This window comes from Nilaparvata lugens, chromosome 11 (genome assembly GCF_014356525.2).
Source record: "Nilaparvata lugens isolate BPH chromosome 11, ASM1435652v1, whole genome shotgun sequence".
Taxonomy (NCBI): domain Eukaryota; kingdom Metazoa; phylum Arthropoda; class Insecta; order Hemiptera; family Delphacidae; genus Nilaparvata; species Nilaparvata lugens.
Window position 1 is genome coordinate 34695480 of NC_052514.1, and position 19808 is coordinate 34715287.

At 34.8% G+C, this 19808-nt stretch overlaps 1 protein-coding gene across 2 annotated transcripts in view; it reads left to right on the top strand.

Annotated features, from left to right (window-relative positions):
* Window positions 1–19808, top strand: part of LOC111053061 — a 220868-nt gene that overhangs the window by 68281 nt on the left and 132779 nt on the right. Inside the window, exon 4 of one of the 2 annotated variants that reach the window (XM_039438299.1) lies at window positions 7441–7648. The exons of the other annotated variant lie outside the window; for it this stretch is intronic. Coding sequence (XP_039294233.1) covers window positions 7441–7648 — 208 coding nt within the window. The remainder of the gene's footprint in view (window positions 1–7440; window positions 7649–19808) is intronic. 2 annotated transcript variants of the gene reach the window in all.

Consider the following 19808-nt stretch of genomic DNA (forward strand, 5'->3'; position numbering starts at 1 on the left):
AGCTATTCCTTCTTTTAAATGTACTGATTTCGAATGTATCTAGAAAAATCTTTGAAATTTCGTAGAAAACTCACAGTAGATTAACTTTTCCGGTTCTGGTGCAGACCCGAGTAGTACACTGAAAGTGTTGGATCTGGCCATTAGTGGTTCACACTATATTTTCCATTCATTGATTCTTTATCAATCTGCATTTGAACTTACCTAGAATCATTTTTGTTGTAATTTTATTAATAAATCAGAGTAGTTTGAATTTGCGGGTCCTGGTAGAGATCCAGTTGGTAGTATAATTGTGTCCATTCTGGCCCTTAACAATTCCCTGTATATTTGGCATTCATTGATCTTCTATCAAATCAATTTAAAAATAATATAAACTTTTTTCCTTTTTTAAATTCATTCATTAGAAAATTTTCATCCTTTTTTCATATCTCAATAATTCTTTTCATTTGTATATCTACATATTGTAATATTACATTTTTTTCTCGATTAAAATCGAATCTTCAATTAATTTGAGATCTATAAAACTTGATAGTAAATATCAGAGTAATCGATATGCGGACAACTTTTTGACTGAGAATTTATTGTAAATGATTGTGTTGCATTCCATGGTATCACCAAAACAGAGAAACAGAATTAATAGATTATTATAAATATAGAGGATATATAAATTTAAAATAACAGTTTCGAAATAAAGTTTTATTGAGAACAAATGTAAAATGTAAATTCTAAACTTGTAATCTATAATTTTTTGGAATTTAATATCGGTGACGTGTTCATGAAGTCATCACTGATTTTGAGGTGTGGTTTTTGCTCTGACTTGTTTGGTCTTCTCTAAAAATGATGGCTGGCTATGTGTTCTAATTTTGTGCTCTCTGAATATTTTTCTGTTTAATTGAAATTTTAATGTTTTAAATTGAGTTTTGAACAGTTGTATGGTGTTCTAAGTTTGTGTATTTTGATTTGTGTGTCTACAAGCCTATAGCCATTGTTTTCAACTATATAAACTGGATAAGTATTTTAGCTTGTAATGATGCTAGGATGTTTAAGTGTGTAAGGTATTGTTTTGTAGATTTGTGTTGTATATTACCAAAATTCTTCTGAAGATTATAAGTTGGTTTGCTCTGAAAACTGGATTTCTCATTCATAGGTGATAGATCCATTTATAGTTTATCAAGAATCTACTACTTTGGAGCTGATAACTTCCTGTAGGTTAATAGGTGTGAAATGCTATCCAACCTATTTAGGAGAAACTGGTAGCACGGCAAATGTTACCCCTGGTGTGGGACTGAATCTCCAAATTGTCCCAAATGGTACGCCCTGGTGTGGGACTCAAACTACAAAATATATCCCTGGTTATAAAAAATTATTGGTAGGATAGATATCTTGATGAATTATGAATGGGAGATGCTGCTGAGTGGGAAATCGGTTCGAGAAAGTTCAGGTTCTAATGAGTAAATATTTTTTACGCAGTAGCAAGATGGAGAATAATAAAAATAATGAAATTTTATCCAGTGAAAACATTCAAAACTTAGATGAAGAATCTCAAGATTTAGACCTAACCTTAAACAATGACTCAAACGATAGTGTAGCTGTAAGTGAAAACATTTCAAATGTAACAATTCATGAGGAAGTAGTAGAAATATCAAATGAAACAAGTATGGTAGGAGCTAAAAATGATATAAATCTCATAGCATTCCTAACACAAAAGTTTGATGAGCAAAATGCTAGGTTTGATGAGCTAAATGCTAGGTTTGATAAACAAAATGATAAGATTGATAATTTGAAACAAGATCAAAGTGCTAGGTTTGATGATATGAAGCAAGAATTTGCTAGCATAAGACTAGAGCAGGTTAGTATAAACCTTCTATTAAAAGATACACATGAAACATTGATTGATAATCATGAAGATGAAAGCAAATTGAAGCAGGATGATAGTAGTGTTGAGATACAAGATCAATTATTTCAAGTTTCAGATAATGTAGGCCTAGTTACTGTTATTGAAAAAGTAAATCCTAGTGAGATAGTAGAATTGAGTAATGTAGTAGGTAGGGAGTTGTCTTTATTGAAAGTCAACAGTAAAGAAAGTAGTATTGCCAAATTGAAAGTTAGGAAAACAGTAAATAAAGTAAATGTTTACATGAGACAGGTTTCTGTAGAGGTTAGGAACAATGTCAACAAAATGAATCTTGCTTTGTATCAAGTTGATGAATTCAACTTTCAACTAAAAATTGAAAAAGTGTATGCAAAGCATTATCTAGTGAACATGACTGACTTTTGTAAGCAAAATGGCTTTGTTGAAACAAATGAACCAATGAATAAAATCATGTTCTTGAAGAAAACAAAGCACAAAGTCACCATTGATGTGTTAGTATTCAAAGGTTGTTTCAAGTTGCTTACTTACAAGATGATGACTGTGAATCACATGATGAAAGGGTATTCCCCAGCACACAATGATTAGGAATCCTGTGTTATGCCGGGATTCAGAATAGCATAATCGCTATGCAGTGTATGGTAAGAGTCCATAATTGTGTCTTTTTTCTTTCCTGTAGCCTATTTTTCTTGGCCCTTAATCTTTTCAAATTTCGATTCTTTCCTGTCTTTGTGTAATGTTCAGTAAAATTCTTCTATGATGCATATCTTAACCAATCTTGTCCATAATCATTTAAATTTGTATTTTTCCTAAATAGTTTTGGAAGTTAAAATAGTAGCTTATTTTCCTAATCTTCAAATTGTTGATAAAACTTAACTTTTCTAAAATCTATCCTTTGTAGTGTAAATAATGTTTGCTTGTGGTATATTTTTTCATCATGTATTACATATTTTAATTATGTCTATTTTTTGTCAGGTATTATATTAGGTAACTAGGTTTTTCAGAGCAAATTATGTCCCATTTTCTCATTTTCAGTATATTTTTATTAAATATACTTCCTTATGAAAGTTTAGAACTGACATGTAGGATAGGCTCTAATTAATCTTTCTCTTCCTTGTATTATTTAGGAAATTTATTTACTCAATTTTTCTTTTTCTCTTATTTGTATTTTTCAGGGAACTTATTTACCCATTATTCATCTTGATTGTCTTTGTATTGTAATCTTGAAATGTTTGTACTTATTATAGTCTTCAAATTCTGAAATTATTTAAAAAATAAATGGTTCAATTTAGAACATGCTGAAATTTAATCTTATGTATAAATTCTTTTGTTATAATAATAAAACTTCAAAATTTTAAAGTATTAATGAATTGTGTCGCCATATATATGAGATGTTCAATATAAATTAAAGTTAACTTGAATAATGTTTTCATTAAATGAAAACGTTTTGTCATATTATTAATTGAAAGGAGTTGAAGGTTAAAATTTCTCTAAAGTTTTTGTAATTGATGCCTTCTTCTAAATTTTAAAAACTGTTCTATGAATTTTGATATGATTGATTATCGTTTGAAATGGATGCTGGAGTCTATGTAGAATTTTTAGTGGGGTTTGTTGATTAGAATTTTGCTGGTATGTGATTGTTTTTTGAGATGGAAACCCATTATTGCCTAAAGAAGGAATAACAGAGGTTATGACTTAGAGAGGCAGTAATGAGATAATATTTTTTGTGTTGATTACTCATGTTGATTGTCATAGATGCAAAATAATGATTAATAATGTTGATTGCCATAGATGCAGATGATTACTTATGATATTGATTGCCTTTGAAGCAAAATATTATTGATGTTTTGAATGATTTCTTGTTTAATGATTGATAGTAAAGTTTTGTCATGAAATGTAGTTTGTGTTTAGAACATTGAAAAGTCGAAATAAACTATAGTATCCAACAAACGATGATAGATAATATTAAATAATTTGCTTTTTATAGAATATTTGAACAAAAAATTAAAATGAAAATTTATAAATGTGTCCACATAAATAATTTTGAATCCCTGAATGATAAATCATAAATGTGAAATGAATTTGCTATAAATGAAATGTTATACTAAATGATAATGAAATGCAGATACATTGTATTATGAAATGATTGTGAATAGAAGACCAATTGTCTGAAATATTATTAAAATATGTATTGAAATTTTTTTTGTTGTGATGATCTGATGTTTTTTACAATTTTGATAATGATACAGGGTGTAATGAAATTTATGTAACATGTATTTGTTTATGTTCTAAATTTTGAAGAATGGATTAAATTTTGTTATTTGAACAGTGAATAAATGGAAATGAAATTATTTTTTTTATTAAAATTTTGTAATTGATGTCTCCATTGAGTTTGAGGAAATTTCACAATTTATGTATTGCTGACTGTATAATAAGATGTTAACAAATTTCATTTTTATATTGATTATATACTTAGAAATGATTTTCATGTGTATTAGATTGTATTGGTAGCCTAATAAAAATTTTCTTTTTAGTTTATAAGCATTTTAAGATAACAGGTACAGTGTGGACATTAACATCAAAATAATTATCACGTGAATCTCGAAATCAGCAACAAGTGAACACTATGAAGAGTGTTAAGAACATTTGGGTGATTTTCAAACTAGTGTGACTCATTAATTGACTATCAGCACCAATGCCTGCGCCAATGTCAACACCAATAACTACACCAATAACTACACAAATAACTACACCAATATCTACGCTGATGCTTATGCCAATGTCAATGCCAATAACTACACCAATGTCTACGCCAATGCCTGCGCCAATGTCAATGCCAATGTCAATGCCAATAACTACACCGATGTCTAAGCCAATGCCTGCGCCAATGTCGATGCCAATATCTACACAAATAACTACGCCAATGTCGATGCCAATGTCAACGCCAATAGCTACACCGATGTCTACGCCAATGCCTGCGCCAATGTTGATGCCAATGCCAACGCCAATATCTACACAAATAACTACGCCAATATCTACGCTGATGCTTATGCCAATGTCAATGCCAATAACTACACCGATGTCTATGCCAATGCCTGCGCCAATGTCGATGCCAATATCTACACCAATAACTACGCCAATGTTGATGCCAATGCCTACGACAATGCCAACGCCAATGCCGACACCAAAGCATATGCCAATGACAATGCCAATGCCTATTGCTGACCATGTAACTCAAACTTCAACACTACCACATTACCTGAAGGTAATTGCCATCCATGTTCACATTCACAACTTTGAATTCAGAATAACAGTCACAGTATCATGAAAGAATTGATTCAAAAAATCCTCTCCTAAATTATTCCTGTATGCAGAACTCTAAGCCTTGAAATCTGAGAATATCAAAAAACCAAACCTTACCTAAATTAATCCTCACCTAAGTTAATCCTGTATGCAGCGTCTATCTCTTTTCCAAGAAAAAAAACGAATTACATTGCCATTTCAAGCCTGAAATGTACATTGTATAATTATATGATACAAAATTTATGTGACTCTGTATCGAGTTTGGTATGCAGCCGTCTACTACAAACATGAGGCAATGCTAACTGAGATGTCACCTGTATTGAGTTTGGTATGCAGCCGTCTACTACAAGCATGAGGTAATGCTAACTGAGATGTCACCTGTATCGAGTTTGGTATGCATCAGTCGACTACAAGTATCAGCCCAACACTACGTACATCCAGATCAGCCCAATACTATGAGTATTCGGATCAGCCCAACACTGATGTCATCACACTGGAGTCACACTTAACTGAAATTCATACTGAGTGCCTTAACGGACTGTTTTCCAAAATTTGCATCAATAAAATCAACCATGTCAATAGTGAAAGAAATGAACATTTTTTGATTTATTGAAATTTTATGTGAAAATTAAATGTAACAATTCATCAATTCATTTGAAAAAAAAAATTTCTTTGATCAACATACTAAATTTTCATGCAATAAAAAATTAAATTTTTCTATCTATTAAATTTATGTGCAATTTCAAAAACTATTCTTTATATATATTAAACTTTCCATTGAGATATTTTCCTTAAATTATAAAGCTAGATCAAAAGTTATTTTGATATTCTATACTTTGAAATATTGTTTGGAAATGTATAACAAATGCTATTGATGAATTTTTATAATAATTTTCAATATTATAGGATGACATGTAATGTTTTTATAAAAAAATTGTTACTGTTCTCGAATTTAATTTCAACAATTTCCATTTGTTTCAATGTAATTTTTTTTTCTTTAAATTCTCAAACAGTAAAATTTTTCATGTCAAGAGGGGGGTATTTGTAATATTACATTTTTTTCTTGATTAAAATCGAATCTTCAATTCGAGATCTATAAAACTTGATAGTAAATATCAGAGTAATCGATATGTGGACAACTTTTTGACTGAGAATTTATCGTAAATAATTGTGTTGCATTCCATGGTATCACCGAAACAGAGAAACAGAATTAATAGATTATTATAAATATAGAGGATATATAAATTTAAAATAACAGTTTCGAAATAAAGTTTTATTGAGAACAAATGTAAAATGTAAATTCTAAACTTGTAATCTATAATTTTTTGGAATTTAATATCGGTGACGTGTTCATGAAGTCATCACTGATTTTGAGGTGTGGTTTTTGCTCTGACTTGTTTGGTCTTCTCTAAAAATGATGGCTGGCTATGTGTTCTAATTTTGTGCTCTCTGAATATTTTTCTGTTTAATTGAAATTTTAATGTTTTAAATTGAGTTTTGAACAGTTGTATGGTGTTCTAAGTTTGTGTATTTTGATTTGTGTGTCTACAAGCCTATAGCCATTGTTTTCAACTATATAAACTGGATAAGTATTTTAGCTTGTAATGATGCTAGGATATTTAAGTGTGTAAGGTATTGTTTTGTGGATTTGTGTTGTATATTACCAAAATTCTTCTGAAGATTATAAGTTGGTTTGCTCTGAAAACTGGATTTCTCATTCATAGGCGATAGATCCATTCATAGTTTATCAAGAATCTACCACCTTGGAGCCGATAACTTTCTGTAGGTTAATAGGTGTGAAATGCTATCCAACCTATTTAGGAGAAATTGGTAGCACGGCAATATCAACTTAACCACTAGGATAAGATTGTGAAGTAATTTGTTATATTATGGCTTAATTGAGGGAATTAATAGATATAGGAGAGAATTGGCAAAGCCACCCTTGTGCCCCAGTGGAAGGGCGTAGAATATAGTGCCTGATTCAGACATGTGTTATCTCTGCCTTACCACCCACCTGTATTTTGGTTACATATATTTATGAGAATCAGTTATTTCTAAGTGAATAATAATATTTGCTGTCCCAACTAAAACCAGCTATATTCCATATTGGATGAACAATAATATTGTTCATTAGCAAAATTCTTGTCTCCAGTCAATTACAACTACTAAACACTTTTTCAGAACTATTTAAAAAATGTACCAGCCCTGGATTTGTTTATTTATTCATTTTGAATATTATTCCTATGCATTTCCATCCATTTTTTTTGCAGGATGTTTTCAAATTCTACCAGATAAGAGCAATTTATGACAGTGCAACTCCAGTGGCAAAAATTCTTTACCCAGATGGTGAAACAGTGACAGTGGAGAAAAAAAATATACCAGATGGTTATTTTTCTTCTAAAGGTTACACAGCCCGAATAACCTTCAAGTACTACAGATCATATAACTTTGAAGCAAGGAGTGAAGTCAAAGTAGCCAGTGAGTAAACAATATAATCTAGATCCATTCCCCTACACTGAGGTCTGATTGCATTAAAGCCTGCTTAATTTCAATCATGATTCAATTCTACAAGAACCAATCTGAGAATGTTTTTCTGAGCTGAGGCTTCACTGATTCGCTCTTGTGGCATTTTATCAGGAATATTGGGGACCTAGCTTTGCTCTGGAGTGTAAAAGCATGGTAAATTCGTAATGAAAGATTGAATTTATAGTAATAAATTGAAAAAACTTGAAAACTTGCATTATAAATGGAAATTTTAGGGAACTGAGTTCCCTTCCTCAACCAAGCCTTGACTGGTACAGTTTGAAATACAACAGTTACGACCACAGAGCATGGAGAGTCAATTGTAGTAGAGACCACAGATTACGCAGTACAGATGGATGGAGAGAAAAGGGGTACAGATTCGGGGGATATTATGGGGGTATTTGGGGGGCGGTTACAAATAGTAGATTTGTGATTTGAGTGGGTTATGAATAAGGGAAGGTGTAGCTTAAGAATTGATAGGAAGGAGAATATTTAAAACTAGACTGAAAATTAAAATAGAATTAGACTAATTAGGAGAGAGGAATTTTAGAATTAAACTTGAATGAACTTTTTTTTCATTTTTATTGAAAATGTAATATATATTTGATATCTGTGGTATCTATTATGATATGATGAAATTCATCTCAATTTAATTGAACAGTTGGTGTAGAGTTGATAGCTATGGTACTATTGCTGTCTGTTGAGACCAGGACTGGAAGCAGCTCCAAGCTTCCAAATGAAAGCCAATTCTTTTGTCTTGAAATCCATGGAGGGGACTGTGGAAGGGAGAGTGGCAAGGACTCTGAAGCATTGGTCAAAGTTCTTGTTGTGCTCAGAGCCATGGGTAGGGATGGGTAGAGTAGTATTATTTTTGAAGGAAGCCCTGTGATTGTCGATCCAGAGGTTTAGGGCATTGGTGATTTCACCTATGTAGAAGGCAGGACAGGAGTTGCAGGAAAGGAGGTAGATGCAATTACTGGATTGATGAATTTGGTGGGTGGAGTTGGTGATAGGACTGGTAAAGGAGATGGAAGAATCAGTGATAGGACAGGTTCTACAGTGGGGGCGTTTGCAGGGTAGGGTACCAGGTGGAGTTGGGATTTCATCAGAGGTGAGTGATTTGTTTTTACTGAAAATTTTCTTGAGGTTGGGAGGTTGCTTATGAATGAGGGTGGGTGGTTGCTGGAAAAGGTGTTTGGTATAGAGATTGGAGGAGACAACATGGAATGGATCTTCAAGGACAGGTTTGAGGTTTTTGATTCCAGGGAAGTAGGTGGTACAGAGCTTTGGAGTTTGTGGGATTTGAGAATTTTTTGTGGTTGGATAAGTGCCAGTTTTGGAGGAGATTTGTTTCTGTAACAACCTTTCAGGATAGTTACATTTCAGGAGGGATTGGTGGAGTTTTTAGAGCTACTGGTCAAGATGGTGGGGATCACTACAAATTTTTTGGTCTTGGATTGAGTGGGAAAGTGGGAGGGATTTTCTGATGTGGTAGGGGTGGCAACTCTTAAAGTGTAGAAACTGTTGAGTGTGGGTGAATTTGGTGAAAGTATTGGTGGATAAGGTATTGGAGTTGGGAAGGATTACATTGACATCTAGGAAGTTGATGGAGGATTCAGAAATATCCCAGGTGTAGAAGACAGAGTAGCTGGAGTCTGTGGCGGCTACTCCAATGGTTGCAAGGTTGCACAACCCCTGCCTGACCATGTAATAATAAAATACTTCATTCTTTCTGAAAGGAAAATTTGATTCTTTAGTACACATTGGAAAAATATTCTTATTATAACTCCAACAAAATACATACAGCAGAATGCCAGAAACAGTCCAACGTCCAACATCTCGTTTTGAGTTTGTGTGGTCAGAAGAAGGATTGCAAAGGAATTGCAACCTCCTATGATGTGTCACTTATAAGGGAGAATAACATAAAAAGCTCCAAATGCTGAAAAACCAGTGGTTGCTATGGCAACTGAAGGCATTTTGAGGATAGCTGGGTTGCTGAAATCCTGCAACCAATGCCATAGCAAAGTAGCAAAACGTTAGCAACAATATCGATCCATTGATATTATTGATGTATCAGCAATCATGAATATTGAAGCTATACATTATCTTGATAGAATTCCACATATACCGAATGCATAAAGATAAGATTTGATTCATTATAAGTCTCACTTTATGTGTTGGATTTTTGTTTTTAAATGACAATATTGAATATTCTGGTACCTATATTCCCATATTATCCAATCATTTTAGAATATCGAAAAAGGGACATTGTAGTTGGCAAAATGTCCACGTAGAGCGCTGAAGGATATTAGCGCATGTAGTCCAGGCGCTGGCTTACATTGAGCATATATGAGAGAGGCAGAGAATTTGACTTCGGATTATTGTTAGGGGGTCTTTAGTGTATATGAAACTCGATGTCGTCACGTCCCAGGGTGGTCGACAGCTTGGGGGGGAGGGGGGTAAGTTGTAAAAAACGCGCGCTTATAAAATCGCCTGTCCTGCAGTTAGTATTCATAGTACAGCTTTTAATTTTTTCTCAAAATTATGTACACATAACTGGCTTTCAATGTTATCCTGTACATTTTTGCGATAAACTGCATAGTTTTTCAGTAAAAAAATAAAATATCTCGAAAAATGTATTTTTTTACTATGGACTTTTTGTTATTTCTCGAATATTTAAGTCATTAGCCGACTTAGAGGAAAATGCTCTTAATAAACGTTGTAGGCCGTTTCTTCCTGAATCCAATGATATATATAGTTTGGGGGTTACGATCATAGATGCGGCGGTGGGAGGGGGATAAGTAGCACTGTTACGCTGCGGCGCGGTCCTCCCTCATGATTAATGCGCGTAATGGCCTGTCTATCGCATCGCTCCTACTAGTCTATGCATTCAAATTATGTATTTCAGGAACGCTATCTTATGTATTTTCGGTCGCTGAACACGACTTTTCAACTCTCAAGCCTCAATAATTGATAATTCTCATCATAATATACAAATTATGGTCAAAATTACAAACTTCATCTCAGTCTGCAAGGAAACTAAGAAATGACTGTTTGAAATAAACGAAACTTGGGTTTCAAGAAATATACTACGATTGAATAATGATAATATTTATATGTGTTCATGTTTTATTTCAAATTAGTTTATTGTGATGTGCAGCAGGCTAAATTATTAATTACACACTGGCCACGCTTACTTGATATAGTGGTCAGTTAATTTCCATGAAATGTTTGTGGAATTTCTCAGTTCTTCATGGTGGAAATGGAATTCATCATTCATTCATTATCATAATGATTATGTTTAGAATGAAAATGTTAATCTTTCGTGAATCTTCAGTTTGTCGTGAACTTTTGAGAAATATCATATTTTGAGGAACAGTATTTTTATAATGATATTTCACCAACTTTTGATTGATTCATCCATTATGGTATTCCCGTTCAGACTGTTTTGAAATGGTAACAAGTTATTCAGTATCAAAATTTGTGGATTCCAATAGTTTTGGGCCATGCCTGTTATTCCTCCCCAAACATATTTATATGATTTGTAATTTTATCCACAAATGAATGAATGAATGTATGTATTCCTGCACTTAGCTAACGTATCCTTTATAGATTCTTGTATGTCACATTAATAAATCCCTGCCACAGATTTAGAAATCAAGTCTCGATGGTTTGGAGAGCATATTATTGGAGTGATTCTTTTACTCTGCTGCTTCTAATATGTTCACTACCGTACCTTTGTTTGATTTTAGACCATAGACATGAAAAGCTATGTCCACCTGTATCACTCCATCTTTATTGAGAATTTTCATAACTCTCCTCATCACAAAGTTTCCATAATCTTGCAGCGTATTGAAGTTTTGAAAAGTGAAGTAGGAGTTGAATTCAGGAGAGCCATGTCATCATTACGCGAATTTGTCAACGATATTTAGGGATTTAGTCAAATCCACAACTAGTTTCACTTACAATTTCATGGGCCAAGTGAGATTAAGAGTTTTTTTTCAAATATCCATCAGATGTTGACAGAGATTGTGGTTATTGTAGAAATGCATGCTGCACTAAAACTTCAATGCTGAATTATCTTTAAACAGCTATCTAGTAAAAATACAGAGATCAGATCTTTTTGTTCTAGAATTAACTAAGACTAGGATTTTTGTTTGATTGCATCGTGGAGAATGAAAGAACTCTGTTTCTTTTTATAGGTGAGAATACACTTTTACAATTTGCCACAACTATGTTCAGATAAAATTCGTTGAAGACCGATAACTATTTCTTTCTATACGTTCAAAAGAGAATCACACACTTCTTCACTTGCTTCCAGATTCTGTTACATTATGCAGATTCTGTTGTCCATCAGAGTCTTGAAGAAAAATGTTATGTTCTTTTGAGAAGGTTATGCTTCTGAAAATCATTCTCATCTCTCATTATTCTTGTTTTACTTCATTCGATGACTTTCTTCACAATCTCCAGTGATATCCATAATGATGTCAACATACTTGAACAGAATATCTTTGATGGAAGATTTATATAGTAGCAGCCATTTTAGGAAAGCCTTTGAAGAACTAGTTATTCCATTCACTCAGTTTTGGATGATCGAATGAGGGTTTGCTCCAAAGCATGATCGGTTGTCACATTTATTAAATTTTCAAGGTTTCATTTGACAGAGTGTCAATGTATTGACTGTATAGAGTTAATGTTTCCTTATTGGAAATTATCTTCTACTTCTATTAGTATTTTTTAATTTTTTAGATATAACACAGACTCCATAACATAGTTTGTGTGATTGAATGAAAAAAGTATGGGATCTTTTCTCGTACAGTTTCTATGTGCAATACCAGAGTCCTTCCTTATGAGCATGAATACAATTTAAGATAATTTAAACTATGTTACAATAATCAGTCATAAATTTCAAGTAGTCATAGATTTTGCATTGTGATTCTAAAAAAATTCCACAAATAGCTCCTGACTTCTTTCAAATATTGTTGGAGCCAGCTCTAGTTTTCATTTTTCGTTTTTGAATTGGACGCGCGCTCCTCGTTCAGTTCGTATTTCTTTCACTTGAGTGCGTCGCACTCACTAGCCGGTAGATTTTTTCTTTCAGTTCAGTCTCGCTTTGGAATAGCTTGCCTCGAGTCGGGAATTGGTAATTCTCGTCGATCATTCCCAGAAGAAAATTGTTCTTCAAATTATTATTTTTTCGTTAATGTTAAATCGTACACCATAAACCTACGTTTGGAAGAGTGTTTGCCAAACTCCCTTTAGTTGAAAGTTTTAAACTATTATTTTTCGATTGGAAAGTTCACCGATCTATAGTCTTTAAAGACATTGTAAATATCTCGTCAGAAATATATGTGCAACGTTATATGATGGAAGCCGAATTTACCAACAGTAGATGACAATTAAGCTTGCCTTTTCACCATCCTTGATTCATCTCCTACCTCGGGGACACCTGAATACCTTACCTGGGAGTTGTAAGCTCAATAATATAAATATTACATTAGGTACTCTGCAGATTTTCGGTGAGTTGTTCTTTTATATATTCATTGCATGTACTTGTTTCTGTAGAGATATCACTTGTTTCTTTTCTATTCAATACAGTCCACTTTACATCAAAATATTGATTACCAATTTAAAATCAATATAAATTTCTTAAAGTTGAACCTTAGAGTTTACATTGGTCATCCAGGCCAGATTTTATTGGCTATTTTTTATTCAAATATTTGGCAAGCACTTATCCAATTTTATTGTAAATCGTTTGTGCATGCTAGGGTTCAAACCTGTTTGTACATTATGAATTGAGCCGATCAAGTTGGTTCACTCTTATCTCTATTGTCCGATCGGAACCGTTACTTTGCAATGCTGATAACGTTATCGCTTAGCTTGCTTCGTCTATTGAGCTTTCTCTGTTCAATTTGTACTAACATTATCATTTTGCTTGCTTGAATCATCAATGAAAATCGTTCATTGTTGCATTCGTAATTTTATTCGAAAATTAGTAAATGAAAATCATTAAGACCTTTCCAATATCCAATCATGAGTGAAACGAAGTTAAAGCTCAAACGAGCTAAACTTGAGCAATATTTCTATCGTATTCAACGTACTTTCGAATTGTCGAAAAAGGCTTTAAAAGAAGAAGCTAGTGCTAAACAATTTCTAATTCTCTATAGTTCCACTCTTAAAACTGTTCAGGATTATGAAGCTGTTGAAATGGAAATACAGGAGCTTGAAATGGAAAAAGACCCGGAATTTGTACCCAAATTAGTAGTTCACATATGGAAATGTTCGAACATATGGAAGCAATTGCTAGTGAATTGAAAAAACGCAGTCAGGTTGTACCTAGTGTTTCTACCCCGGCTCAACCTGTATCTTCCAATAAGGATTCGTCTAATATTTTACCGAAAATTGAAATTCCTGTGTTCGACGGAGATCAATCAAAATGGGCGGTATTCTACGAAATGTTTAAATGCATGATTCATGACAACAAATCGATTCCAAATCAACAAAAGGTCCAATATCTGGTGTCCAAACTATCTGGAGAAGCGGCTAATATTTCACGTCATCTACCACCTATTGCTAATAATTATGAAATTATTTGGGATGCATTAATTAAGCGGTTCAATGACCCCCGCTCACTCTCAAATGTGTACTTGAAACAAATTTTCGAATTCAATTGTCTAAAATCTGAGTCTCGTGCAGGTTTAGTTTCTATAGTCGATCAGTTCTGTGGTTCAATTACTGCTTTAAAACGCCTACGAGGTGAAGATGTATCTGATGCAATATTTCTGTTCCAAGCGTTGAAAATTTTAGATCCTGTTTCTCGAAAGGCATTTGAAGCTTCAGTTCATACTAAGGATGATCCCACATATACTGATTTTGTTTCATTCATCGAAAGGCAGATTAAATCGTTACCGCATGACGAATCGTCTAAACAATGCAAGCCAGTAGTGAAACCAATACCAAAATCCAAAGTGTTGGTTGTTCAATCGAATTCGCAAGTGACCAAATCACCGGTAAAAATATCAGAATGTCTGAAATGTTCGATGACAAATCATAAATTGATCAATTGTCGTCTTTTTCGTCAGTTATCACCTTGGGACCGTTTTCGTTTTGTTAAGGAGAAGGGTTGCTGTTTGAAATGTTTCTCGCCAGCCCATCGTAGTAAAGATTGTACTTCTTCCAACTGCGAGGAATGTAGTCAGAAGCATAATTCGCTTTTACATTTCGGAAATGCTTCAAATTCGTCATCAAATTCGGATGCGAAAAAGGTAGAAAATAATACTATTACCTGTTGTTCTATCGATTCGAAGTCGGCACCGTATAGTGTTCTACTATCAACTGCTCAAGTCGAGGTACCTGATAAGAGAGGTAGATTGCACAAAATAAGAGTTTTAGTTGATTCAGCTAGTCAAAGTCATTTCATTACTCGTAAACTTTGTCGTAAATTGCAACTATCGATTTCTCCTTTCCAATTAATTGTGAATGGTTTTGGCGGAAATTCGCAATCAGTTTTTGGTCGTACTTTTGTCACGCTTCAATCTCGACTCGATTCTAGTGTTAAATTTTCCATTGAACCATTAGTTGTCGAAAAAATCATGGAACAGCTTCCCACTAGTAAAATTGATAATTCTAAATTATCAAATTTGTTTGGTCTTCGACTTGCTGATGAAAGTTATCACATTCCCAGCGAAATTGACGCTATTATAGGAGCTGAATTAGTGCCCCATATTTTCCGAAATGGTCGTGTGGAAATTGATTCGAATTATTTGATGGCCTTGGAAAGTGTTTTCGGTTATATTTTGATGGGTAGAGCCCCTATTTTAACTCAATCTTCAGAAAATTCAACGTGTTTGATGACTTGTCTAACATCACCGTTGGATAAGTTAGTTCGAAAATTTTGGGAAGTGGAAAGCGTTCCAGATGTAGGAAAACAACTCACTGCTGATGAGTTGGAATGCGAGAAGGATTTTGCATCGTCCGTTCGTCGTGAAAATTCGGGTAGATTCGTTGTCTCATTATCGTTTTCAAAATCCCCTGATTGTCTTGGTGATTCTTATGCTATGTCAGAACGTCGACTCATCAGTTTGGAGAAACGACTGGCACGTGATCCAAACATGCGTTTAGTGTATCACGATGTCCTCTTGGATTATCTCAAACAAGGACACATGGAATTGATAAAAAATCAGAGTGATAAAAGTGGTTATTTTATACCTCATCATGCTGTAATCAAAACTCAGAGTCAATCAACGCCTTTGCGTATTGTCTTTGACGCAGGCGCGAAAACTACTACTGGAGTATCATTGAATGATATACTTCATATCGGCCCCAAGTTGCAAACGGATATTTTCGTTCTGTTAGTCAATTTTCGGTTATTTTCTATCGCTGTAACTGCTGATATAAAGCAGATGTATAGACAGATTCTTGTCGATGAATCGTGTCGCAAATTTCAGCGTTTGTTATGGAGATTTTCGTCCAATGATCCCATACAAATTTTTGAATTAAAAACTGTCGTATTTGGTCTGAGTGAGTCACCGTTTCTAGCTCTCAGAACTGTCCATCAACTTGTTCAAGAAGAAGGTGAAAATTTCCCTGATGCTAAAGCTCGTATTCCGAGTGACATGTTTATGGATGATTTGGTGACAAGTGTGTCTTCTTTAGGTGAAGCAAATCGTCTTTGTAGTCAGGCTAAAGAATTGTTCGAGAGAGGCGGATTCGAACTTACTAAATGGAGTTCCAATTCACCTGAATTGATGAATGATTTCTCGGAAGATGAAAAATCGGCCTTGTCTAAAGATTTCGAGATGGGAAATTTGTTGGCTGTCCTAGGTTTGAAATGGCAACCTGGTAGTGATTCGTTTTGTTTTTCAGTGAATCCTAATCAGTCTGTTCCTACCAAACGTCACATTTTATCGGTAGTAGCACGCATTTTCGATCCTTTGGGACTCTTGTCACCCCTAACTTTGTTTCTTAAATGTTTAATTAAACAATTATGGAATGCTGGTCTTGATTGGGACGATTCAGTACCTCCCTCTATTGCGCTTCAATGGGAGACATGTCAGAAGGAGTTCCCTTTATTGTCCAATCTCTTCATACCACGTCATTTAGGAGTGATGAATGATTCGAAAATTACTGTCATTGGTTTCTGTGATGCATCGACTTTAGGTTATGGTGGTGTGATCTACATAAAATCTCAAATGGATATGCAACCTGCAACTATCACATTGTTGTGCGCTAAATCAAAAGTCGCGCCATCTAAGACTTTATCCATACCTAGGCTTGAATTATGCGCGGCGCTCTTGCTCGCTGAATTAATACAGGTTGTTGTCTCTGTTTTGAGCCTTCGTTGTCACGTGACTCGCGTTGTTGCATTATCGGATTCTACTGTTGTCTTACATTGGATCAGGGGCTGTCCATCTAGATGGCAATCTTTCGTCGCTAATCGAGTTACGAAAATTCAAGACTGTCCTATCAACGACTGGTTACACGTGGCAGGAAATTCAAACCCAGCTGATCCCATTTCGAGAGGTTTATCCCCTTCTGAAATAATTAATCATGATTTGTGGTGGTCTGGCCCCTCTTGGCTAATGTTAGAAGAGAGTGATTGGCCCGTCAAGGTCGATCTGGAACCTATAGAGTGTCTACCTGAGGTCAAGGTTCACTCAATTGTCACTGTAGTACAGTCGGAAAATTCATCTATTAATTCGATTCATCTTTTAATTGCTCGTTGTTCCAACTACCAACGTCTATTGCGTATCATGGTGTTAATATTGAAAGTACTTCGTCTATTGCCTAAACCTCATGAATTAGATTTCGATTTGGCGGAAAAACACTTGTGTAAAGTCGTACAAAAAATTCATTTTTCGAAAGAATTACTGGAATTGAAAGCTGGGAAAGAATGTACTTCTCATCTTCAACAACTGTCACCCTTTCTTGATCATGATATTATTCGTGTGGGTGGACGTTTACAAAATTCTGAGTTGAATTATGACAGCTGTCATCCGATTATATTACCGAAAAATGATCCATTGGTCACGCTTTTGATTGATTATTTTCATGTAAAGCACTGTCACGCTGGACCTCATTTATTGGCATCTATTTTGAGACAAAAATATTGGATTTTATCAGCCCGTGTCCTTATAAGGAGTCATGTACGAAAATGTAACAAGTGTTTTCACTATCGTCCCACTCTTACACCGCCGAAAATGGGCAATCTGCCAGCCTGTAGAACTCTGTCGTCTAAACCATTCGTCCAATGTGGAGTTGATTATGGTGGACCCATTCGAATCACTATGGCCAGGCGTCGGAATCCTTTCATATTTAAATCGTACATTTGTCTTTTTGTCTGTATGGCAACTAAAGCCGTTCACATTGAATTAGTTTTGGACTTATCGACCCAAATGTTCTTATCAGCTTTTCGCCGTTTCCTTGCTCGACGAGGTCCTTGTAAGGTCATGTATTCCGATAATGGTACCAACTTCGTCGGCGCCTATGATGAGCTAATAAAATTGTCACGGATGCTGAACTCCAAGGAATATCAAAACCTGCTCCAGAATGAACTTGCTGATCATAGCATTGAGTGGAATTTCATCCCGCCAGGTTCACCTCACTTCGGCGGTCTTTGGGAGGCGAATATAAAATCAGTAAAGTCACATCTGTTTCGAGTTATTGGTAACCAGTTGTTGACTTACAAGAATTGAACACTGTCTTAGTTCAAATTGAGGCTGTACTTAACTCACGCCCGTTATGTCAAATGAGCGCGGATCCGAGTGAACCCCTCGCCCTCACACCGGCTCATTTTCTCACTTTGACACCTCTTAAGTACCTTCCTATGTTAAATGTGGAAGATCGTCCAATGAATCGATTGGATCGGTTTGAATTAGTCAATCAAATGGTTCAGTCTTTCTGGAGTCGTTGGCGCAAAGAATACTTACATGAATTACAAACCCGTGTGAAATGGTGTAAGGATTCCACCCCTCTCACGGTTGGTACAATCGTCCTAGTGGATCAACCAAATGTCGCACCGTTGAAATGGCCTCTGGGGGTGATTGAGGAAGTATTTCCCGGTGCTGACGGTGTCGTTCGAGTGGCTATGGTGCGGTGCGCCAATGGTCGCTTCAAAAGGCCGGCTACAAAGTTGTATCCGTTGCCTACTCAATAATTTTCCTTTTGCATTTTTTGTTTTATTCTCGTTTTGTTTTATTTTTATTTCTTTCGTCGTTTATTCATTGTTTTTTTCGTTTCTTTGTTCTCTAGCCTTGTCTGAAAATAGCTTTTCAGCCGGGGGGGGATGTTGGAGCCAGCTCTAGTTTTCATTTTTCGTTTTTGAATTGGACGCGCGCTCCTCGTTCAGTTCGTATTTCTTTCACTTGAGTGCGTCGCGCTCACTAGCCGGTAGATTTTTTCTTTCAGTTCAGTCTCGCTTTGGAATAGCTTGCCTCGAGTCGGGAATTGGTAATTCTCGTCGATCATTCCCAGAAGAAAATCGTTCTTCAAATTATTATTTTTTCGTTAATGTTAAATCGTACACCATAAACCTACGTTTGGAAGAGTGTTTGCCAAACTCCCTTTAGTTGAAAGTTTTAAACTATTATTTTTCGATTGGAAAGTTCACCGATCTATAGTCTTTAAAGACATTGTAAATATCTCGTCAGAAATATATGTGCAACGTTATATGATGGAAGCCGAATTTACCAACAGTAGATGACAATTAAGCTTGCCTTTTCACCATCCTTGATTCATCTCCTACCTCGGGGACACCTGAATACCTTACCTGGGAGTTGTAAGCTCAATAATATAAATATTACATTAGGTACTCTGCAGATTTTCGGTGAGTTGTTCTTTTATATATTCATTGCATGTACTTGTTTCTGTAGAGATATCACTTGTTTCTTTTCTATTCAATACAGTCCACTTTACATCAAAATTATTGATTACCAATTTAAAATCAATATAAATTTCTTAAAGTTGAACCTTAGAGTTTACAAATATACTTTGACAATCTCTCATATTTGAACCGTTCATGATTCCTTGTAGTTGTTTCATTGAATTGATTGCTTGCTCTCACACCTTAATAATACTGATCTCCCCTCAATAGATTTCCAACAGTATTCTCTCCAAA